The 25,139-nt window shown below is 38.5% G+C and overlaps 1 protein-coding gene across 1 annotated transcript in view; it reads right to left on the bottom strand.

Annotated features, from left to right (window-relative positions):
• CYFIP2 (cytoplasmic FMR1 interacting protein 2) overlaps nt 1-25,139 on the bottom strand; it is a 167,636-nt gene that overhangs the window by 134,507 nt on the left and 7,990 nt on the right. The window contains exons 2-3 of the mRNA XM_056811521.1: nt 3,116-3,255; nt 1,103-1,192 (exon numbers count right to left, since the gene is read on the bottom strand). Of these exons, the coding sequence (XP_056667499.1) occupies nt 1,103-1,192; nt 3,116-3,232 (207 nt within the window). The 5' untranslated portion in view covers nt 3,233-3,255. The remainder of the gene's footprint in view (nt 1-1,102; nt 1,193-3,115; nt 3,256-25,139) is intronic.

Below are 25,139 nucleotides of genomic sequence, written 5' to 3'. Positions count from 1 at the left end.
AAAATATTATAAAATTAAAAAAAAAGAAACACAGTTTTTACTGGAACAACCTCCAGGAATTGATGCAGAGCGAGAGGAGCAGAACCAGGAGAACATTAAACACAGAGACTGACACACTGTGGTACAATTGAATGTAATGGACTTCTCTACTAGCAGCAATGCAATGATCAAGGACAATTCAGAGGGACTCATGTGAAAGAACACTATCCACATCCAGAGGAGGAATTGTGGGAGTAGAAACACAGAAGAAAAATAACTGCTTGATCACATGGGTCGATGGGGATATGACTGGGGATAAATGATCACCCTAGTGCAAACATCAATAATATGGAAATAGGTCTTGATCAATGACAAGTGTAAAACCCAGTAGAATTGAGCATTAGCTACAGGAGGGAGTGGGAGGAGGGAGTGGGAAAGAATATGAATCATGTAACCATGGAAAAAATTTTCTTAATTAATTAATAAAATTTAAAAAAAGAAACAGTCTTCACCCCTAGAATAGCTTGTTGAGGAGACAAGACAATAGGGAGGTGGGGTGGGGATTAGAAAATATGGCAATATAAAAGAGAAGCACTGCTGTGAACTGGGCAGTTGGAGAATCTTAGATAAACTGCCCTCTCAAGAAACACAGTTTTTACTGGAACGACCTCCAGGAAGTGATGCAGAGTGAGAGGAGCAGAGCCAGGAGAACACTGTACACAGAGACTGATACACTGTGGTACAATCGAAGGTAATGGACTTCTCTACTAGATATCTTAGAGGGGGTAAGACTTGAGGTGCGCCTTGAAGGATAAGGAGGATCTGGAGAGGAGGAGAGAGGAAGCAATATAAGCAAAGCAAGGAGGAAGTGTCAGTGAGCATCATATTTACACGATAGGAAAAAGGTTTGGGAGAAGGTGACTTGAGGCGACTGACTGGCATTGAGGACAATGAGACACCTAGATGCCCCCCAAATTATGGTCTTAAAAGTATTGAAGTTTTCCCTAACTTTTTTTTTGAGGTGGAAGACCTTATACAATGGCATGCTGTCTTTTCTCCAACTTTGAAAATATACATGTGTCCAAATGCCTGTGTACTTGCCGGTACGTCTTCAGAGACTTACCATGCTGGAATGCACTGTGGCCTGCTCGATGTATCTTGCGATGCCCGTAACAAATGCATTCCGGTCCTCAAAGTTTGTGTCAAAGTTAGCCTGTAGGAATTCAAAGATTAGGAGTCATTGCCAGGTGGGAAGAGGTCAGTTCCGGTGGCAGTTTGGCATCTAGGGATCTCACAGACCATAAAGAGTTCGAGATACCCAGCTGAAACAGAACAGGTCACTGGGGTACATCGGCCCTTTACAAAGCAGACCAAAGGAAGTGCTGGGACGCTAGATCACCTGGCAAAATCCTCCAGCACCTGGACTAATGGCATTCTCCCCAACCAGAAAAATACCTCCCCAAACCAAAGCCAGGGGCAAAATGAAAAAAATGCCCAGATTTCCAAAGGGAAGAGCTTTTCTCTCTGCCTTTCTCATTTCCACCAATCAGCCAATCAACCAATAAGCATGTGTGAATCATGTACTATGTGCTAGGTGCAAGAGATACGAGGACAAAATTTTAAAATTGCCTCTGCCTTCAAGGAGTTTATATTTTTTTGGGTCAGGCTAGGTATAGTAGTCAAATCTCTATCATAATGATCATAATAGCTAGCAATTGTGCAGCCCTTTAAAGTTTGCAAAGCATCTCCCACTTTTTTTCATTTTATTCTTACAACAACTTTGAGGGACACATGCTATTATTATTCCCATTTTATAGATGAGGAAACTGAGGCTTAGAAGGATTAAATGACTTGCCAGAGTTTACACAGCTAGTAAGTGTCTGAGGCAGGATTAGTTAACTCATCTGCTGAGCTATCTAGTTCCAATAAGGGTTACTCAACATCACTGAATATGACCTAGGACAAAAACACTCTTCCAAAGTCTTCCTTCCATTGTCCCCATCATGGCATGGAGGTCCTGACTTTAGGTGACCCAATAATTTGCATATACTCTATATGTATTTATAGATGTACATGGTGTCTCTTTCACTATGCAGAGTAAGCCCTTAAAAATGCTGTATCGATTGATCCTGAAGTATTGAAATATTGGAAATAAGAAGAGTATTAACAATCCACTAGTTCCTAGAATTATTTATCAGCCCACTAGGAGGTACCCAGAGAGAAAAATGAACCAGTCTGGCATAAAGCCTAACTCGCCCAGAGTGACTAGGCCACTGGCTATTTGCAAGGCTAATTGGATCTGCATCAGAAGGCTCTGCTCCCCAACTGCACTGCTACCTTGGGTGAGATGATCAATATTTATTACAAACATTCTCTTTGCACTTAAGTTAAAACAAACAACCATGACCCAGGCTCCCCAAGCCATTATCTGCTTTTGGGAGCTAAGGACTTTTCACATACATGAAGGAAATGTAATTACCCAGGAGGGCTCCAGGGGTTTTAAAATTGCAATATTTAATTCATGAGGTCAGTCTTGCTAAAAGTGAGTCCAGTTCAGCAGTTGGGGGTCACAGTGGATCAGGAGAGGGGAGAAAGCGCTTGCTCTCTCTCTCTCTCTCTCTCTCTCTCTCTCTCTCTCTCTCACTCACACACACTCACACACACACACACACACACATACACACATACACACGATGAGAGAGGCAGACAGTTGCCTCGGGCACCATATACAGGATGGTACAACAAGGCACACTTTCTAAAACAAGTTTTTATAAATGCACAAAGCTTTTATGTCAGAAAATTCTATTCTCCACAGTCCACAGGGATTTATTTTGTTCTAAGGCACATTGAGTACATTATTGCAAAAGCTCAAAACCTCTGATGTTAACCTGTAGTGAGGCTGAATTATTAAACTTTGAACAGAGAGAAAAAAGAGATTTGCTCTGACCTTTCCCTCCACAGCAACTTTCCTAGCCTGCACCTGGGGCTGGACCTGCTAACTCATCATTTTTTTGCCTCCTTCTTGCTGGCCTGGGACTCCAATATTCTCCTTCAACTTCCCATGGGCTTGTGCAATGATCTTGTCAAGGGATGCTCAGTTCTTGTTGCTCTGGGTCTAGGCCTGCAGGCAACTTACTTGGTACATGATGGAAGATGGTGGAGGTTCGATGCATGGCTGCTGGTCTGGGAGGGGCAGCTCCTCCAACAGGTCCACGTTGGACAGGGCATCTTCCAGGGTGACGTGAGTCGTCATGGTTGTAGCTTTTCAGTTCTGTCCTAGTTAAAATGGGAGGGAAGAGGACAGAATGTTTGGCAATTTAAGAGGTTACCCAAAATTCCTCTCCATCCCCACCCCAAGCCAATACACTACAGCCAAGCTGAGGAAAGGAAACTTGCTTTGCAATCAATTCCTATGATTAATGACTCCTCAATAGAAACTCCTATAGGGATGGCCCCAGCTAAGTGACTAAGAGAAATGATTTTATAGCATATGTTGAATGGGAACCAGGGACTTATATAGGCACTTCTTTTCTGAATACATATCCTAGGTCAGAAGTTCTTAAACTTTTTTGTGTCATTGATCCCTCTGGCAGTCTGATGAAATCTAGACCCCTCCTCAGAATAATGTTTAAAAATGCATAAATATGCACACACAGGATTGCAAAGGAAATCTACTATATAGAAATAGTTAGTTCATGAACCCCCAGGATGAGAATGTCAACCCTAGAATATTGAACTTTAGAATTAGAAGGGAGTTTAGGAATCCTCTATTAAAATCACAAGATCCAATGATTTGGAAAGGACCTCAGAGATTATCTAATTCAATCTTTCTCATTTAAAGACAATAATAATAATAACTCATATTTGCCCAGTACTTAAAGGATTATAAAGTGCTTTTGTTTCAACAGTTCTATGAGACAGCTAATACAGGTATTTACCTCGATATTTTATAGGTGAAGAAATTAAGACTCAACAATTAATTGTTGTTGAGATTTAAACCCTGATCATTTGGCTACTCTTCCTTCTGGACCACTATATGAGTAGAAAACCTGAGGCAACAGAGAGGTAAAGTCATTTCTTCAAGGTCACTCATCACCTATTTGACCTAAAAGGATGCTGAGTACCAGAGAATTTAAGTGGGTTATTCATGGCCACCTAGCAAGAAAGCATTGGAACTCTAGTTTCCAATCCAGACCTTCTGACACCTTGTGCAGATATCTCAAATATGACATACTTTTCAAGGCTGTACAGACATTAGTCTTGGGTTAAAAAGAAAAGAAATCCTGAAAACCTGGAAAGACTTGTATGAACTGATCCAGAGTGAAATAAGCAGAACCAGGAAGATGGTTTATACTATAACACTTTAAAGATAATTTTGTAAACTTAAGATCAACATAATGACCAATGATGATTTCAGAGGCATCATTATAAAACATGACTGAGAGTCAGGTCTATTTTTTGGACATGATCAATGCAAGTGCAGTATTTTTTGACCCATATCTTCCATCTTAGAATCAATACTGTGTATTGGTTTCAAGACAGAAGAGCTGTAAGGGCTAGGTAATGGGAACTAAGTGACTTACCTAGGGTTACACAACTAGAAAGTGTCTGAGACCAGATTTGGACCTAGGACCTTACATCTCTAAGTCTGATTCTCAATCCATTGCACCACCTTGCTGCCTTTACAGTATTTATTTTGATTGATTCTGTAGATTTGTTATAAAGAGTTTTGCTTTTCTTCCTTTAAAAATAATTTATATTTCAAAAAATAAAAGAAGTGATATCCTTACAAGTAAACTTTTTTTATTTTTCAGAGAATGTAAAAATTATTTCTGGACAGAGGTGGTTTGAGGAGTCACACCAATCAAATGAGGCCTAAAATAGGTAATTCTGTGTCCTGGGTAGGATCTTGCTGGCAGGGCGCAATGCTTACATGATCTGAAATGAAGTGGAAAGGAATTCTTCAGAAAAGGAGTTTCATTCCTGCATGTCAATGTGTTTGATATTAGAGAAGGGAAATGAAGTGAATGATTGTAAATACTGATTAAATCACTAAATGGCCACAATATGTAATTGGGGAACCAGGATCTCTACTTTCTCTCATGAGCTAGGAGAAAACTTGGAGATCATTTAGTCCAGGGGTTCTTATGATTTTTTTTTGTATGAATTGAATCCCTTTGGCAATCTGTTTTAAAATGCATAAATTAATGTATATATGATTATAAAAGGAGCCAATTATGTTGAAAAATGGTTATAATGTTTTTCAAATTCATATACTCCAGTTTAAGAATTCCTAGTCATGTTTAACCCTCTTATTTGATAGATGAGCAAATTGGGGGCTTGGGAAATTGTAAGTTGTCCAAGAGTATGAAACCTAGTAAATATTAGAACTGGTACTGGAATCTGGGTCTTCTGTCTTCCTTTCTGACTAACACATACTGTATCAAAGGCTGGTGAAAAATTCTGTCATGCATTCAGTGTAGTTCTCCTACTCTCCCCTTTTACTATCATATTTTTATCTCTCTTGTGTTTGTATTGGTTCTAATAAATGGTGGATGGAAGAAAGAAAAAAAGGAAGGAAGGAGAGAGGAAAGGAAGGGAGAAAGAAAGAGGAAAGAAAGAAGGAAGGGGAGGGAAGAAAAAGAGAGGGAAGAAAGAGAGAAAGGGAGAAAGAAAGAAAGAAAGAAAGAAAGAAAGAAAGAAAGAAAGAAAGAAAGAAAGAAAGAAAGAGAGAGAGAGAGAGAGAAAGAAAGAAAGAGAGAAAGAGAGAAAGAAAGAAAGAGAGAGAGAAAGAAAGAGAGAGAGAAAGAAAGAGAGAAAGAGAGAGAGAAAGAGAGAGAGAAAGAAAGAAAGAAAGAAAGAAAGAAAGAAAGAAAGAAAGAAAGAAAGAAAGAAAGAAAGAAAGAAAGAAAGAAAGAAAGGGAAGGAAGCAGAAATGAAGAAAGGAAGGAGGAAAGGAGAGGGAAGAAAGAAGGAAGGAAAAGAGGAAAGAAGAGGAGGGAGGAAGAGAGGAAGAAAGAAAGAAAGAAGGAAATTCAGGAGAAAAAGGAGAAAGATGGAACAAGGAATAAAGGAAAGAATGAAAGAAAGAAAAACAGAAAAGAAAAATTCCTAATCACTCACATGAGAACAGAATCCAATGAGCTAAAATCAAGTCAAAGTAAGTATAGGGTACACTGACACCCTGGCAGTCCTAAATTTATACTCTGAGCCCTGCCAAACACAGGGCTAATAGTCTCTGTATGTGATGAAGAAAAGAATCTTCCCAAATGCCTGTGCAAATGTCTGAGGTATTTCACCCTTAAGTGCTCATGTGAGTACACCTTCCTGTTATGAACTGTGGTAACAGTTAAAAGCCACAACCCAACAAGGGCATAATCTGTTCAAAGCCAACTTCCCCTTTCCTGTCCTCTGTACCCACCCACCAGGCAACCTGACATCCAGGGAGGTGGGAGGGAGCATAATGAAGCAGAGAACTAAGTCACTAGCCTGGGAGTCAGCAGACTGGACGTTGCACTAATCCTGGTTGTGCCAGTTATTTCCCTGTTTCCTCATCTGTAAAACAAAGTTGAACTACTCCTAAGATCCCTTCCAGTGCAGGACTTCTCTGATTCTTCTAGATACTTAGTTTTGTTTTGTTTTTTTTCCTCCCAAGTTCCTAAAACCTTTCATTTAAAAAACAAAAAAACAAAACAAACAAACAAAAACATAATGGTTCTCATGGAAAGGAATGGAAACAGCCTTGGATTTGGAATCGAAGGACCTAGTTTTGTTTCCTAGTTCGACTTTGACTTTCAGCCTACTTAACTAGCTATGTGACACCAAGCAAGTCTCTCTTTTTTTCTTCAGATTTGACATTATTTTTTTATTTGGTGAATTTCAAACATTATTCCTTAGTTACAAAAATCATTTTCTATTCCTCCCACCCCTCCCCCTCCCCCTCCTGTAACCAACACACAATTCCACTGAGTATTACATGTGTCCTTGATCAGAACCCATTTCCATGTTGTTGTTTACACTAGGATGTTCATTTAGAGTCTACATTCCCAACAATATGCCTTTGACCCATGTATTCAAGCAGTTGTTTTTCTTCTGTGTTTTTACTTCCACAGTTTTTCCTCTGAATGTGGATAGTGTTCTTTCTCATAAATCCCTCCAAATTGTTCAGGGTCACTGCATTGCCACTAATGGAGAAGTCCATTACATTCGATTGTACCACAATGTGTCAGTCTCTGTGTACAATGTTTTCCTGGTTCTGCTCCTCTCGCTCTGCATGACTTCCTGGAGGTTGTTCCAGATCACATGGAATTCCTCCACTTTATTATTCCTTTGAGCACAATAGTATTCCATCACCAACATATACCCCAATTTGTTCAGCCATTCCCCAATTGAAGGGCATCCCCTCATTTCCCAATTTTTTGTCACCACAACGAGTGCAGCTATGAATATTCTCATACATGTATTTTTCCTCAAGCAAGTCTCTTAACTTTATTGGCCTCAGAAATTTTAATCAGTAAAAGAGGGACCTGGGTGGAGGTGGTTGTGGTTGAACTATCTATATGCTCAGTGCCAACAAATAAATAAATGAATGAATGAATTAACTTCTAAAACAGATAAGAGTGTTTGTAAATATGTATTGTAGTTCAATCCTTTCAGTTGTATCTGACTCTTTGTGACCCCATTTGTGATCTTGGCAAAGATACTGGAGTGGCTAGCCATTTCCTTCTCCGGGTCATTTTACAGGTGAGTAAACTGAGGCAAACAGGGTTAAGTAACTTGCCCAGGATCACATAGCTAGTAAGTGTCTAAAGTCAAATTTGAACCCAAGGAAATGAGTCTTTTTGCCTCCAAGCCTATCTTCTGCACAATTTAGCTACCCTATTATTTTTACATATAAGTATATGTACTTATATGTAAATATGTATATATACATATATATACTTATATGTAAAATAGTATATATAGGTAAATATATGTGTTTTATATATGTACATGGACATATACAATGTATAAATAGAAATTTTGTACCTCTGAACTACATTACCCAGCATCCCTTTCTTTTTCATTCCAAAGTTGCATGCTTACATTGTAGATATAAAGATGTGTGTAGCCCCACCCTGGGCTCTCTCTTTCTGACAGTGCTCTTTGCTTTCGCAGCCCCTTGTGTGCGGTTCCCGGAAAGCTTCTCTTCTTTTCTTTACTGAGTTTATAACTTTCCTTTTGCTTTAAGTTTATTATTAATAAACTTTATAAAATATAATAACACTTGGAGTATTTGGATATGAATTTTTAATCTTACAACACATATAAAGGATTCTTATGCCCTTTGCAAAAGCAGCTCCTCTGAATCATTCCTGAGATTACTTATATTTGCTAACCACCTGGGTGAAAACAGAAAAACGAAGCTTTTATGTCAGAAATCCCTGAAGCCTGAAGATCAACGAGAAAAGAGAAAACACCTTGAAAATCCTATTAAATTCAATAGGTATTCATTAAGCACCCACTCAGCTCAAGATATTTTGGAAATAAGAAGCTGAATAATGACAGTCACTGATCTCAAGGAGCTTCTGTTCTATCAGAGATGGATCTAGCCTGTATGGCAATAGGTAATACATTGGGTAGGTTGTTATATGGCAATGGAGAGACCCAGAGTATCGTGGGAAATTTTGCAGAAGGGGAGAATAGTTTCAGCTGCAGAGAGCAAGGAAAGGCTCCATGGGAAGTGGTGGCAATTTAATTGAGCCCTCAAAAAAGAAAGAAGGAATCAGACCAGCAGAAATGAGAAGGGAGTCCACTGCAAGGGACAAGAGGACTCCAAGGCAGGGCACAGTAGAACAAAACTGGGGGGAAGGTTCATAGTGTCACTGCTTGAGATGAAGAGCATGTTAAGGTAAGGAATGCAAAACAAGGTCACAAAAAGGTAGGATGGAATCTTGAATGCAAGGCTATGAAGTCAAGACCATTTCAATGGCCACAAACTGACTCTATGGTCTCCCTTTTTCTTGCTTGGATTTTCAAGCTATTATGGAAGCTTCTTACTGAAGAGGATTTGGATTCTTTACCATTCTGTACATGGAATAAGCCCAGCAAAACTACCATCGCCTATGTGTGGGAGGGCACAGATTTGTCTTAATAGGCAAGTCAGACACTGTGGACTGGTACCACTCTGGGAACTGGAGTATCCTTGGTTACAGAGACGATGGGGCTGGTGATACATTTTCATCACCAGTGCTGGCAGTCCCCGCTGGCCATTACAAGAGAAGGGATGGTGGCGCAGTCAACAGGGGTGTTGTGGGAACTTGGCTGTGGAACTGAAGGAATTCTGGCCTTTCAAGTTCCAGCCTTGCTAACATACTAGCAATAGTTATGTATGAGAATCCCCTTTTTTGTGCACTGGAAGGAGAAATGGGAAAAGAAAGGTTTTGTCTCTGCAATAGGAAATTAGTGTGCTCAGGGACTCTGCTATGAATAATTAAAAACCGTTTAACCTCTAGAGCTTGGAGAAGAAAAAATTATAAATCAGAATAATCAGAATGAGACAGTACAGGCTATGGTTAGAGAACCAGTAATAGGTCAGGAACACTAAAATTCAAATACTGTCTTAGACATACATTAGCTATAAGACCATGGATGATTCTTTTAATCTCTTAGTGTCTCAGGCAGCTTTCTTAAAGAGTAAGTTACAAACTTGTCAGCCACCTGCATTAGTGGAGGGAATTTCTACACTGGGAATTCCCCACATAGCTTTCCCCTTCCTCTACACTCCCCAAAACAAATAATAGTATATGGTTATGAAAAAAAAATCACACTCCCATTAATCTTATGTATAATAACCCTGTTATATATAGGAAGGACAGATATTTCTCTATCTAACACATGAAATAGAAGAGCCACAAGAGGTTGTGAATTGTCCTAGGTTATAATGCTATAAGAAGGAGTCAGAAAAAGAGCTGAAGTCTTTTTTTTTAATTCTTTAGGGGGCAGCTGGGTGGCTCAGTGGATTGAGAGCCAGGCCTAGAGACAGGATGTCCCGGATTCAAATTTGACCTCAGATATTTCCTAGCTATATGACAAGTCATTTAACCCCCATTGCCTAGCTCTTAATGCTCTTCTGCCTTGAAACCAATACACAGTATTGATTCTAAGATGGGAGGTAAGAATTTTAAAAAATTATTTTCAAAATGGGGATGTAGACTCTAAATGATGACCCTAGTACAATTATCAATAATAAGGAAATAGGTCTTAATCTTTTACGCATGTAAAACCCAGTGGAATTGCATATTGGCTATGGAGGGAGGGGAGATAGGGAAAGAACATGAATCATGTAACCATTGAAAAATATTCTAAATGAATTAATTAAATAACATTTTTCAATTAAAAAATAAATAAACCCTGGCTTTCTGTCTTAGAATTGATGCTGTGTTAGTTCTAAGGCAGAAGAGCAGTAAGGGCAAGGTAATTAGGGTTAAGTGATTTGCCCAAGGTCACACAGCTAGGAAGTGTCTGAGACCAGATTTGAATCCAGGTCCTTCCAAATCCAGACCCAGGGCTCTATCCCCTGCACCACCAGTCAAGATCCAAAATGAATATCACTTCCTATGTGAAATTTGTCTTAATTCCTACAACTAAAATATGAATTCTATCTCGTCTGGACATTTGTTGTCTTTTGTTTATATCTCTAATAATATATCTTGTTCTCTTATTCTGCCCTGTATTCTAGTTATTTATGTATTTGCCTTTCCTGTGAGGTTATGATAGTAAATGAAATGCAAAGAAGTGCCAACATTTTGCTACCCATTATAAAGTATCAAGAAATCCCTTCACCAAACTTGATAGAACTGAAATGTAGCTAACCACTGACAGCTATGCCACAAATGCCCTTTGAAAAGCAGTACTCTTTGTGGTGGCAAAGAACTGGAAATCGAAGGGATGTCCATCAATTGGGGAATGGCTAAGCAAATTGTTTATGATTGTGACAGAATACTACTGCTCTGTAAGAAATGATGAGCAGATTATTTTTTTAAAAAACTTGGAAAGAGCTACATTAGATAATGAAGAATGAAAAAGGTAGAACCAAGAGAACATATATACACTACTACTGATTTAACATCTGAAGAATAACTTGTGAATGTTCACTTCCAGAGAATGAACTGAAAAATGGAAACACAAAAGACATTATCTATCTATCTATCTATCCATCTATCTATCTATCTATCTATCTATCTATCTATCTATCTATCTATCTACCTATCTGTCTGTCTGTCTGTGTCTGTCCGTCCATCCATCTAGCTAGCTATCTCTGTATCTGTTTTCCAGATGATCCTTTCTATGTGCAGGCAGGGGAGGAAGGAGCTGAGAAGCCTGGAAATAAATTCTATTAATTAAAAAAGGCAAGACACACTTCCTTGGAAGTCAGTCAAGGCAGGAGACAGCTGTGATAAGTGTGAGCTCTTGATGCTAAGAAATGTTCTAGCTATGACAGAAGAACCCAGCTTTTGAAAGGGAATAATGTCTTACCCATTGGAGGGAAGGGGGTGCTCTCTCCTTCCTCCACCCCATCAGCTCTGGCATCTTCCAGTGGAACTACTTGCCCAGGAGGATACCTTACCTAGTAGGGAGAAGGCCTGGGCAGCCTATCATAATGACATGTCCAGAAAAAGATGATGCATCCAGGGGAGAAAGAGTGAGGATACCTCAAGAAAAGGGTTAATTAATTTCCATGAAATGGCAGTAGCATCTTAAGGAATAGGGAATTAGGATGAAGTTGGCTTCCTGTAGGCAGGTACTGGGATGTGGTGGTGGTGAGGAGGAAGGGCATTCCAGGCATGGCAGACAGCCATGGAGGTGGGGAAATAGACCATTATGTGGAGGGAATAACAAGTAAGCAGGTCTGGCTAGAGTGAATAAAGAAATAAGCCTACAAAAGGAGGCTAGATCCAGATGGGAACATCCCTTAAAAGCTAAAGAGAGAAGTCTGTACTCTCTCCTAGAGACCAGAAAAGACTTCTGAAGCTTCTTGAGCCAGGGAGTGAGTGGTCAGATCTGGGCTTTTGCAATATGTTGGTCAGCTGTTTGGAGGATGTGATGGAGAGTCATGAGACAGGATACATGGAAACCACTTAGGAGACTATAATAATAGTCCAGGCAAAAGGTAATGAGACCTGAACTAGGGTGGCAACTGAATAGAGGTCGTTCTTTGCACCATGTAATCTCATTGTTATATCATATAATTATCTATTTACTATGGATACCAGGAATTTGGGACAGCTAGGTGGTGCAGTGGATAGAGTGTTGGGCTTAAGTTCAGGAAGACTGAACTTCTTGAGTTCGAATCTGGCTACATCTGCCAGCTGAGTGGCTCTGGGCAAGTCACTTAACTCTCTTTTACCCCAATTTCCTCATCTATGAAATGAGCTGGAGAAGGAAATAGCAAACTATTCCAGTGTCTTTGCATAGAGAAACCCAAATTGGGGTCATGAAGAGTCAGACACAATTGAAAAACAACTGAACAACAAACCAGGGAGCAACATGGTCAGACCTGGGCTTTTGTGTTATGTTTGTCAGTTGTTTGGAGGAATTTAGATAGTTTTGTAATGAATATGCACAGTGGGATTAGCCACTTAATCAAGACCTGTGCCATTAACTGAATATAATGGACGGGGCAATTCTGAGGGACTTATGAGAAAGAACACTATCCACATTGCATCATTATTCATATTCTAGACCTTTCCCCCTTAACTCCTTAACTCTCCCTCCCCCATTAAATATAAATTCCTGGAGGGCAGGAAGTATTTCATTTTTGTTTTTGTCTTTTAGAGGCAGCTAGGTGGAAAAATACACTGGGCCTAGAGTCAGTAAGGCCTGGCTTCAAATCAGCCCTCAGATACTTACCAGCTTTGTGACCCAAGGTAAAGCACTGGTACATAGGGGTTTAATATGTGTTTGCTCAATAAAATTCCAGCTCTGATATTCACTAGCTGTATAACTATAGCCATATGACTCCGTTTTCTCATCTGTAAAAGAGTAGAGGAGTATCTATATATTTGTTCCATCTCCCCCATCAGGTTATAGTGAGGGAAACACCTTATGAGCCATTAAGGACTCTGGAAAAGTGAGTTAATATGAAAACAACAAATCTCTTCAATCTCCAATTCTTTCCAAAGAGAAAATACAGCTCCACTATCAGCAAATTCTTGAATTTACTTTCCAGTTAGGTATGACCTCAGATATCCTTTACTTCAAAGGCTTGGCATGCAAAGAAACTAAGCTGTCATTGAATCAAAAGGTACAACAATTAATGAGGGCAAGGCATACCTATACTGCTCCTCTGAGCCACTTCCTGTCTCACCAGGCTTGAACCAAAGGGAGGGACTAGAGGAAGGGGCCCCAGGGCCTCTTCTCTACATCAGTCTTTTTTTGTTGTGACCACAGATAGTCTATGGGGTTTCCCCAAACTAGGCAGAAAAACTCCAGTAATGGGAAATCTCTAGGCTAAAAGAGAGAAAGATACTTTGAGCTAATCAATTGTAGGGTTCAGGTTAAAAGCGAATTTTGAATCTAGAATCTAAGATCTAGAAATTAGAACAGAGGTTCTCAAAGCTTGGTTTGGGGAGCTCCCTTTCATGAAGTCAGTAAGAGTAAAACTGTTTTTATAATAATACTAAAATATGTAAATTTCTAATACAACAAATATTGATAGGTATAACTCCCATAAACAAAATCTCTTTAGAGTGGTCCCAACAATTTTTTTTAAAAGTACAGAGGTCTAGGGGTTAACCTTTTTATTTATTTTTATTAATTTATTATTACTTTAATATATATAATATTATTGTATTATAATAATATAATTTATTAATTAACCTTAATTGCCTTGCCCCTACTTTTTTTTGCCTTAGAATCAATGTAATATAATATAATATGATATGATATGATATAATATAAAACATAACATAATATGATGTGATATGATAGATATGATATATTGTGTGATATATGTAACATAATACAACATAACATAATTAATAATATAATTAATATAATATTATAAAATCATTTAATTTTTAAAAGAATGTATAGAGATCCTGAGAAGTTTGAGAGCCACTACCTTAGAACAAAAATGTATATGCTAGAAGAAACCTTAGAACATAGCATTGTGGTATGTGTTGGTGATGGAATACTATAGTTCTCAAAAGAATGATGGACTGGAGGAATTCCATGTGAACTGGAATAACCTCCAGGAATTGATGCAGAGTAAGAGGAACAGAACCAGGAGAACCTTGTACAGAGACTGATACACTATGGTACAATTGAATGTAATGGACTTCTCTACTAGCAGCAATGCAATGATCCGGGACAATTCTGAGGGACTTTTGAGAAAGGACAGTATCCACATCCAGAGAAATAACTGTGGGAGTAGAAACACAGAAGAAAAACAACTGCTTGATCACATGGGTCAATGGGGATATGATTGGGGATGTAGACTAAACGATCACCCTAGTACAAATATCAATAATATGGAAATAGGTCTTGATCAATGACACAAGTAAAACCCAGTGGAATTACTCATTGGCTATGGGAGGGGGGTGGAAGAAGGGGAGGAAAAGAACATGAATCATGTTCTAAATTAATTAATTAAATAAAATGTCAATTCAAAAAAATAAAATAGAATTATAAGGGATCTAAGGACATAAAATAGAGCATGTTAGAGTTGGAAGTAACCTTAAAACATAGAACATTAGAGATAGAAGGCACATAGGCTCTAAGTGCTAGGAGGCATCTTACAATGTAGAATGTCCAATCAAGAATGTCCAAATAATACAGAATGTCTGAACTGGTAAGTATCTGAAAGGTTGTCTAGTCCAACTCACTCATTTTATAGATGTGACCCAGAATGGTGAAGTAATTTGGTCAAGGTCTTATAGCTAGTGATGGAACCAAGACTCCTCCCTTTCCAGAAAGCATGGAAACCTTAACCTTGAACATCCAATGTGAATCAATCTCCCAGGTCAGGACGGACTGCAGAACAGGATGTCCGATTTACATATGACCTCAGGTTTTATGAACTTTGGGGCATGATATAGGCCCATCATTTAACTCCAGTTACTTAGTTCTCCCTTAGAGTTTTTTTCTATGAATTTTTCTTATCGAAGGACTTCAGGTTGATGAAAGCAATCTGGGTGCTCAGTTTTCTTTACTCCATCCAGTCCTGAGATCTCATCTCTAATTTCAATCCCAAGAATTTGCTATCTGCTGAGGGAAGCAGCATCATATAGTAAATAGAAGGCAAGCATTGGAGTCATCAAGCCTTGGGCCCAATTTCTGCCTATGTGTGTGAGTCAGAACTTTTAGTCCCCCAAATAACGCTCTCCGAAACTAAGTTACTAATGAGTTTCAGAATTGACTTGGTGGAGGAAGTTTCTTCACAAGAGATCCTGCTGAAATCACCAAGTACAGATTTAAGATGAAATACATTTCAAGACAAAAAAATCATTTAGGACTCAGTCTTTGGTTTCATTGGCATAGGAAACTCTTAACATCTTTTCCATAATTTAGTCTTAGATTCTTAGATTTGGATACTAAAAGGTTAAATATAAAAGGTTAAAAGCCCTGACAGCTATCATCTGTCATAGGCAGAATTAGAACTCGCCTTCCTGCCTGTAAGGTCAGTACTTTATCCACTATGCAATGCCACTTCTCTTTTAACCTCTAACACTTGGTATTCCTAGCAGTTAGGGGGCACAGTAGATAGAAAGCCAGACTTGAAGTCAGGAAAACTCACTTTCCTGAGTTCAAATCTGACCCTAGATACTTACCAGCTATGTGACCCAGCACAAGTCACTTAATCCTGTTTTGCCTCAGTTTCCTCATCTGTAAGAAGAGCTGGAGGAGGAAATGGCAAACCACTCCAGTATCTTTGCCAAGAAAATCCTGAAGAGTCATTCACCACTGAGATGACTAAACAACAACTCAGTATTCCTAGGTGATCCTTGTTCAAATCTAACTAGGTCTGATCTTGCTTAGTTCACTTCAATGATCTGATTGAAGTTGGGTACATTCAAAGTGTATGACTATGGATGCTGGGGCCATACAAGAGTATAAAACAATGACCCTACTCTTTCTGAGTTTAGAGTCCTATTGAAGAAATAGGAAATACACACTGATGGGATAATGTGAAATAATGGATCAGATAGAGAACAGTATTTGGCTGGAAGGGACCTGAGAGACCAAGTCCAAACTCCTTTTCAGAAGAGAAAACAGAAACAGAGAGGATAAGAACTTTGCCCACTTGAGACCATACAGTAAGAAGTGGGGTCAGGATTAAATCCAGATTCTCCCTACTATCCATCCCATACTGCATTTCTGTCATTAACCATCCTAGAATCAAAAGGAATTATATGAACTAAAACAGTGGTGTCAAATTCAAAATAAAATGTACAAAAGGATCCCTGCTAACCAGATACCGACTTAGAAAGCCACATATTAACACATCTGTGTTCTCTTGTATAGGTGTCCCTTCCACATCTGGCTTAGGTGAGAGGCATCTCCTCCATCTGGAAGATCTGTGTAAAATGTTTTGGCCCTCTATACCAGGGAAGTCTAAGGTTTTCCTTTTTTTTGTTTGCTGTTTGTGATATTTACAGTATTCAAAGATAAAACACATTGATATTATACTACACATATATCTTATGCCTTTCTGAGTTTCTAAACTTCTTCTATGTTGTCAAAACTCCCCCTAAATTCCCATTTATTTCTTATGCTTACCTGTGACATAATGAAACTGTGATGGAGAAAGTCACAATGTGGAAAGAATACTTATTTTTTAAATTTTGTTAAATAGTTCTCAATTACATTTTAATCTGGGCCTATTGACTAGAATTCTCTGAAGTCAGAGATTAATATGTGCTAGAATAATTATGGAAGTTTTCATGAAAGAAAAGAGATGAATTTAGTTTTGAAGGATGAGTTAGTTTCATGTAGACAGAGAGGAAGAAAGTGGGGAGGCAAAGAATGTTAAAGCTGGAAGGGATCCTAGACATCATAGTTCTCCCACCCCCATTTTATGGAGGAAGAAACTGAGGTTCAAACTAGTTGAATAATTTTCCTAGGATTACAGGGGAAGCAAAACTGGGATTCCAACCCAGGTCCTCTAACCGAATCTAATTAATTCTTTTCCATTACAATTTGGGGGTGGAAGGGATTAATAAGCAAAGCCATCAAGCAGAAATGAGAGCAGTGTCTTTGTGGAATTGTGTAAAAGATCTGTCAGGTAGGAACATTAGGCTCAATGGGGGAATAGTGGGAGATAAAATTGGACAATGAAGGTATGGCCACATTTATTCTCCAAAGAGGGCAAGCAACCCTGGGCACAAGCCTGCATTTTTCTCTGAAACAGATAAGAAATTTCTTGTACTTACCTCCCTTTAACCATGTGACCTTGGAGGTGGGCAGGATGTGGGAGTGAAGGGAGTGTTTTGAGAAGCAGACATTCTAAAAATTTTGAAACTCCCTCTAGATATAACTCTCTCTCTCTCTCTCTCTCTCTCTCTCTCTCTCTATATATATATATATATATATATATATATATATATATATATATATATATATATATGACTAAGAACAGGTCTTTTCCATTGTCAAAAGCTGGCTGATTCCCATAATTCTCTTTTGCTTGAAAGGGCCTGGAGGGTGGGGGGCACAGCTGATCGGCTGATTGTTGGCATTCTTTCCCATCAGGCACACCAGAAGGCCCCAGACTTTCCCTCTCCCTCTTCTTCCTCCAGCTTCCAGGTCAGATCAGAGCATTGAACAACATGCTATCATCTGAGCCTCAATGGAAAGTCACCTCCCTGCCCCACCAGCATTTATAGTAGGAACGTACTATTGAGTAGGGCTGAAAGTGGCTCCCCACTCTATTGGCCAACTTATTAGCTGCTTCCTGTGTTGCTATCAGAGCTGAGGGACCTTGCTGTTGGTGACAGATTTGGGCAATGAGAGACAGAGACAGAGGGAGAAGGTCAGAGAGAAACTGCTGGACTACTACTGCTAGACACTATTAAAATTACATGTTGGTGATCCCCCTCAGAGCATGTGTCTGTGGCACTTTAGGCAGTCCACCACTAAGGACACTAAAAGATCTCCCTGGATTCTTTCTTTAAATTTTCTGCTGCTGTGACTCAATGTTTGTTGGGTCATCCAATAACCAAAATACAGGTCTGCTGCTTTTAAAAAAGGAGGGATTAGAGTTGCCAATTTGCTTCAATCTTAATATCTAGCTCTTCTCTGTGAGTTGATCATATATTAAAATCCATAAGCTACTTTGACTATTCTACCATAAGCAGAAACCCTAAAGATATTACATATTCTATCACATGCCCATGCCTGGTTTCTTCTTTTGCAGATGCAACGCCCTTGAAAGCATTAGTCATTTATTTTAGACTTTAAATACCCTGCCAAGATTGGTCTTAAGGATATACATTTTTTGGCAGAATATTAGGAAACTGTTTACTCAAAGCACATTTCTTAACTCTACTACCAAGGTCAGCAACCTTTTAAGAGGCAGACCAAAAGTTCCAGTTTAAAAACAAATAAATAATTTATGTTTAACATTCTTTAAAAATTTTTTTTGAGTTCAGAATTAACTCCTTCTTGCCCATTCCTCTCTCATCCATTGAAAATGCAAGAAATGCATTAGCAAGTATACATGTGAAATAATGGAAAACATGTTTCCACATTAGCCATGTTGCAAAAAGAAAGGCAGGGGGGAACATGAGAAAAATACAAAGTGAAAAAAATTATGCTCCCATCTGTACTCAAACTTCATCAACTCTTTCTCTGAGGGTGGATAGCATTTTTGATCATAAGCCTTTGGAATTGTCTTGGATCATTGTATTGATCAGAGTAACTAAATCTTTCACTGTTGATCATTCTTACATTTTTTGCTGTCACTATGTATAATGTTTTTTTGGTTCTGCTCACTTCACTTTGTACCAGGTCATATAAGTCTTCCCATGTTTTTCGGAACTCATCCTATTTATCATTTCTTATAATACAATAGTATTCTATCACAATAATATGCCCCAACTTGTTCAGCCATTCTCCAAACGATGAGCATTCCCTCAATTTTCAGTTCTTTGTCATCACAAAAAGAGTTGCTATGAATATTTTTTTTTTTTGGTAAACCCTTACCTTCCATCTTAGAGTCAATACTGAGTATTGGCTCCAAGGCAGAAGAGTGGTAAGGGCTAGGCAATGGGGGTCAAGTGACTTGCCCAAGGTCACACAGCTGGGAAGTATCTGAGGCCATATTTAAACCTAGGACCTCCCGTCTCTAGGCCTAGCTCTCAATCCACTGTGCTACCCAGCTGCCCCCTGCTATGAATATTTTTGTACACATAGGACCTTTCCCTTTTGCTTTGATCTCTTTGGAAGACAGACCTACTAGTGATATTACTGACTCAATGGATATATAGTTTTATAGCCCTATGGACATGGTTTCAAATTGTTCTCCAGAATGGTTAGACCAGTTCACAGATTGACTAACAAATAGTACATTAGTGCCCCAATTTTTCCACATCCCCTCCAATATTTATCATTTTCTTTTTCTGTTAAGTTAGCTGATCTGGTGGGTGTGAGATAGTGTCTCAGAGTTGTTTTAATTTGCATTTCTCTAATCAAGAAATAGTAATTTAGAACATTTTTTTCATGCGACTACAGATAGTTTTGAATTCTAAAAACTGTCTATTCAGATCCTTTGACCATTGACTAACTGGGGAATAACTCATTTTTTTAATAGATTTGACTCAATTCCCTATATATTTGATAAATGAGGCCTTGATCAGAGAAACTGGCTGTAAACTCTACCTCCCACCTCCCATCCCCCACCCCCACCCGGCCAAGTTTCTTGTTTTCCTTCTAATCTTGGCTACATTGATTTTGATTCCAGCTTTTTTTAAAAAATGAAACAGAAAATGCCTTCCCTTTGGAGTTCCTACTCCAAGTCTCTCTCCAGTCCAACTCATCCTCCACACCGCTGTCAGATTGATATTCCTGAAATGCATATCTGATGTTCCCTCCAATTTAAAAAATCTTCAATTATTTCCTATTCAAATCTATAATAAAGGTTCTTAATGTGGGGGTCCACAGATACCCCAAAGAGTCTTTGGATGGGGTTTTCAAGGTCTGTGGACTTGAATGGGAAAAAATACAACTTTATTTCCTTTAACCTATAACTACAATTTATTATTTCCTTCAATTAAGATATAAAAAAGCATTCTGAGAGGATCTGTAGGCTTCACCACTCTGCTAAATGGGCCATTATACACAAAAGGTTAATACCTCTGCTTTAGAAAAAAAAATATCTTCCTCAGAATCTGGCTCCTACTTACTTCCATATTATTCTCTTTCATATATTCTCAGTTCTAATCAAACTGTCTGGTTAGCTAATTCCTGTATATGACATTCTATTTCCTACTTACACCTTCACACAAATGGTTGACCATTTCTGGAATGCACTCCTTCTTTTCTTTGGCTCTTCCTCATCACCAAGTTCCTTCAGAGCTCAGCTCAAGGGCCACCTATTAAAAAGACCATTCCTGATGCTCCCAATTATTGGTATTCTCTGCTACTTGCTATGGTTTATATTACCTTTGTAAAAAATAGACTTGAATACAGGACTTCAATCCCCAGAAGCCCTTGCTCCACTTCCCCAAAATGCTTTGTAATCTCACTGAATTCTCATGTGGGCCGAGATCGAGAAGGTATTTTGCAAGCAGACGCGGCTCTTTTCATAATGTAGGTGAGGTTGTGTCTAGGCCTCTCTCTCTGGCCTAGTCACATGCTTTCTTATCCTATATTTTCTTTAATCCTTAATCTTTAATAAACCTCATAAAAATATAATACTCCTTGCAGAGAGAAACTAATTTCTACCTGCCTCAGTCTTCCCCTAAATTTTAATCTTTACAGTTTTGGCTTACCACTTCAGGAAAAAGAAATACTCTCAATCTTCTGATTCTTTTCTGATCTTAAGTTCAGCTTTTAATAGCTAGTGCCTAGAAATTTTTTTTTGATCCACTTTTCTCTGGCCGAGGTTTTTTACCCTTGCAAAGCTGCTGCTTGTTCCAGCCATTAGATAGCTTACAGGCTCGCTCCGGACCTGTTGCATTTGCAGCCCACCTGGCTGCTAAGTTCTGCCTGCCTGTTCCTCCTGCTGCTGTTCCTGGCCACTCTGTCCTCACCTGGTGCTCCAGCTCCTGGCCCTGCGTTCCTGCCCCAGCCCACCTCAGTGGTCTCTGCCCATCTGGCCCAGCCAATCCCAGTCCACCAAAAACTGTCCTTCGACCCAGACGGCTCATTGCCCCAGCCTCAGCCCCAGAACCGAGGCTGCTGGTAGCAGATCCAGTTTCTTCAGTATAAAAAACCAGCTGGTAAAAAAAAAAAACAAAAAAACAGGGGGGGGGGGTTATTGGCCACGTGGGTAGACAAGAGGGAAAGGAGAACAGGTAATTTTCCCTTAGGCTAAGCCTCCGAGTGGACAGGGGTATTGACCACATGGGTGGATCATAGCAGGGGAGAGAAAAAAGGGAGAGGAGAAGAAACAGCCTTTTCCAAACAGGAACTTAAAAGCAATGGGCTATTTAAAAGGATACTTTTTGACTGTTCTGTTAATTTTATTGACTTCACCTGCATGTCAGGGAGAAGATTCAACTAACTTTGAAGGGGAAAATGGGTGGCTCAGCAAACTGAGAGCCAGGCCTAAAGACATGCGGTCCTGGGTTAAAATCTGGCCTCAGATACTCCCCAGCTGTGGGGCCCTGGATGGGTCCCTTAACCCCCATTGCCTAGCCCTTACCACTCTGCCTTCGGACAATAGACATTTAAATGGATAATTAAAAACAAAAAACAAACAAACAAAAAGCCCAAGGAACTTTAAAGACTGGAGGTTATATATTTTAAGGCATTTCAGACTCCAATGGTTTATACAAATCTCTGTATTCTACCTTATTTTATTGTTTACTTTGTTTAAGGTTTAACTTTGTGATTTTAACTGCATTCAATATTATTCTGTTACACTGAAGGTTGATTTAATTTATTTTGAATGTACTGAGGGTTAATTACTGAGTTTTAAAATTCTGTTGCTTTTCCCCTATAACCATATATTGAAAAAAATATTGTAATAATTAAGCCCATATATGAAAAAACAGCTTTTCTAATTTTGTCTTTGTAAATTGTCACATAGAGGATAGATGGACTTCAGAACTGGTTACAATTACTATAACAACCTTTGGAAAATTTAATGTGCTAAATATCTCAACTGATTTTAAGGGTTTTTTAAATATGATTTTTGAAATTTTTTTTACAATCTCTGGTCATTTTTGCCTGCCCCTACCATGAGGTAAGGCCCATAGCTGAAGTGAAATACATTTTATAACCCCCAACCTTCCCGCATCTCTAAATATGTGAATGAAAGTTGGGGCAGTTAATCTCAGGGCATTTGTACCCCAAATAAACCTCCAAAAAAGGAGCACCCCTTTATTTATACTCTTCAGCTCACTATTTTACTTCCACCAGAATGATATATAGATTTCTTGTTATGTTCTTAACCCAAGATGAGTTTTACTTTGTTTAAAAATATGTTTAAATACCAAGGTTGAAAGAATTGCTATGATTGTAAAAACTTGTGACAAATATCCATCAATTCATAGGTTTTAAAAATGCCATACAGCAACTTATGTGAAATATGATAGTGTGTTTGTTTGCTATTGTAATTAATTGGGCTATTGAGAATTTTGGGGATATTGATATCTACATATTTGTACTACTGTTCAATTCATTTATCATACTCATAGTAGAGCATGGCCAGACATGAAGAGGAAATGGATCTCATTTTTGGTGAGAAAGCCTTGTATGCTATATTTTCTTAGCTGACACAGTGTGTCAATGATTATAAGCTACATTTTTGAATTTTTAAAACTTTTATTATTATATTTTTCTTGCATGTGCAATATACTACTTGTTTTTTTTCTCTCCTTTTTATATTTGAAGCACATGTCACCAGCATTAAGGTTTTCTTTAACTTTTTGACTTTTCAGTACTATAAGTTTAAAATACATTTGCCAATGCATACCCCAAAAGGCTTGTGACTATAAAAATGATGCCACTAATTATTTAAAAAATTATGGGACTTTGCTTAATGATTCTGTCTGATTCCAGGACAAGATATACACAAAAGAGCCATTGCACAGGGCCAAAGAAAAGCCAGTCCAGGATGGATTGATGCACTTCCATGCCAATACAAAGGTCTTGAACCTAGTGTGAAGACTAGAGGTTACTGTGTTTAACATGTTGTTAAGACATAGGCTTTCCTTGTGTCCACACTCACTCTGAAAATACTCACAGACGAGTATCCCTGAAACCTTGGTTCCTATACTCTGGTCCCCTTTTCTGCCTTTCATAGTGTGGTACCTTTCTGTAGTCCTGGCTACTGACTGGATAAATGCATCATTGCTTAGATCATTTTGATTGGGCCCTGATTCAAGGACCTGTTATAAATTTATTTTTCTTTTTACTTAGAATTTTTACACATAAGAATTTGATAGTCTATATTTTCATCCAGAAATTTTTCTTTTTTATTTGGATTTCTGATATCTTTTTGATATCTCTTGCCAATTAATTCATATACTCATACCTCAGCCATGCATCCCTAAGTGATCGTGTATTTTTCAATCACCCACAACATGGGGAAATGTAAAAAAAAATATTATTATTTAAATTGCAAAGTTTAAATTCTTTTTGAGAAGAATTTTAGGTACAGAAACATGATACCTCTCTGAATCCAGAAACTGAACTGTTGGAGAAGATACTATGAAGAAGCCTCCAGACCACAAGTGAACAAGAGTGAACTTTGGGTGTGGTTGATTGAACTTTTATTTGTATGTATACTTTCATGCCAAAGGGGACTGCCCCCTAACTGACTTTTGTCAATGCGACCAGTAATTATTGTGTTTTTTCCCTCTTATCCTCACATTATTATAATCTTTAAGTTGATTATGTTTTCATGATCCTTTTGGGGAAAAAAATAATTTTTTCCAAAAATGATCACATGGTGAAATGTAAAAAATAGACTTGAATACAGGACTTCAATCCCCAGAAGCCCTTGCTCCACTTCCCCAAAATGCTTTGTAATCTCACCGAATTCTCACATGGGCCAAGATTGAGAAGGTATTTAACCTGATTGGAAAGGCCCTTTTGTGTTTTTTTTTTCTTTCCGTTTCTGTTGGCAAGGAGACGCGGCTCTTTTCATAATGTAGGTTAGGTTGTGTCTAGGCCTCTCTCTGGCCTATTCACGTGCTTTCTTATCCTGTATTTTCTTTAATCCTTAATCTTTAATAAACCTCATAAAAATATAATACTCCTTGCAGAGAGAAACTAATTTTTACCTGCCTCAGTCTCCCCCTAAATTTTAATTTTTACCCCTTGTATGTATCCTGGAGTACAGGCTTTTTTCATCCCAGTAGAATGTAAGCTCCTTGAAGGCAGGGTCTATTTCCTTTTTTGTCTTTGTATGGTATTCTCAGTTCCTTGTCTTTCAAAATCCCTCGTACAAAGTAGTTATTTAAATATTTGCTGGATAGAAGTGAATTCTGAAGATAATGCTATATGATGGCAACAGATAGGAAGAAAGGATGCTAGCAATGCTATCCACTAATTTAAGAGGAAGGAGAACAAGAAAAAGTCAGTCTTCACCTCCCCTAGCTGAGAGTGGTTTTCACGGGCTATGCAAAGGTGGAAGGGGGCGGGGGGATGTTGACATACATGCTGGGAAAAAGCTGGTTTGTGCATATAGCCTTGTGGTACGTACCATGGGGGATAAAAAAAGGAATAGAAATGTGGTCTCTATTTGAGGCACTGAAATTCTAGCACTAAGACAATAGTATTTAAATTCAGTTTGAAAGAACATTTTTTGGATGTTTCCCTCAAAGACAGATACAGAGCTTACTTGAATGCAGAGACTGTCATTTCTCTTTACATTCCCCATAATGCATTGCTCTTGGTAAACACTTGTTTGAAGGAATGCATGCATGCATGAATGAATGAATGATAGTGGGGTGACTTTAAACTGTGTGCAGAGCAGAAAATATCTGTTAAGTTTGTCGTTCTTCTCT

This window comes from Monodelphis domestica, chromosome 1 (genome assembly GCF_027887165.1).
Source record: "Monodelphis domestica isolate mMonDom1 chromosome 1, mMonDom1.pri, whole genome shotgun sequence".
In the NCBI taxonomy this organism is placed as follows: domain Eukaryota; kingdom Metazoa; phylum Chordata; class Mammalia; order Didelphimorphia; family Didelphidae; genus Monodelphis; species Monodelphis domestica.
This window is presented reverse-complemented; position numbering and strand designations above follow the sequence as displayed.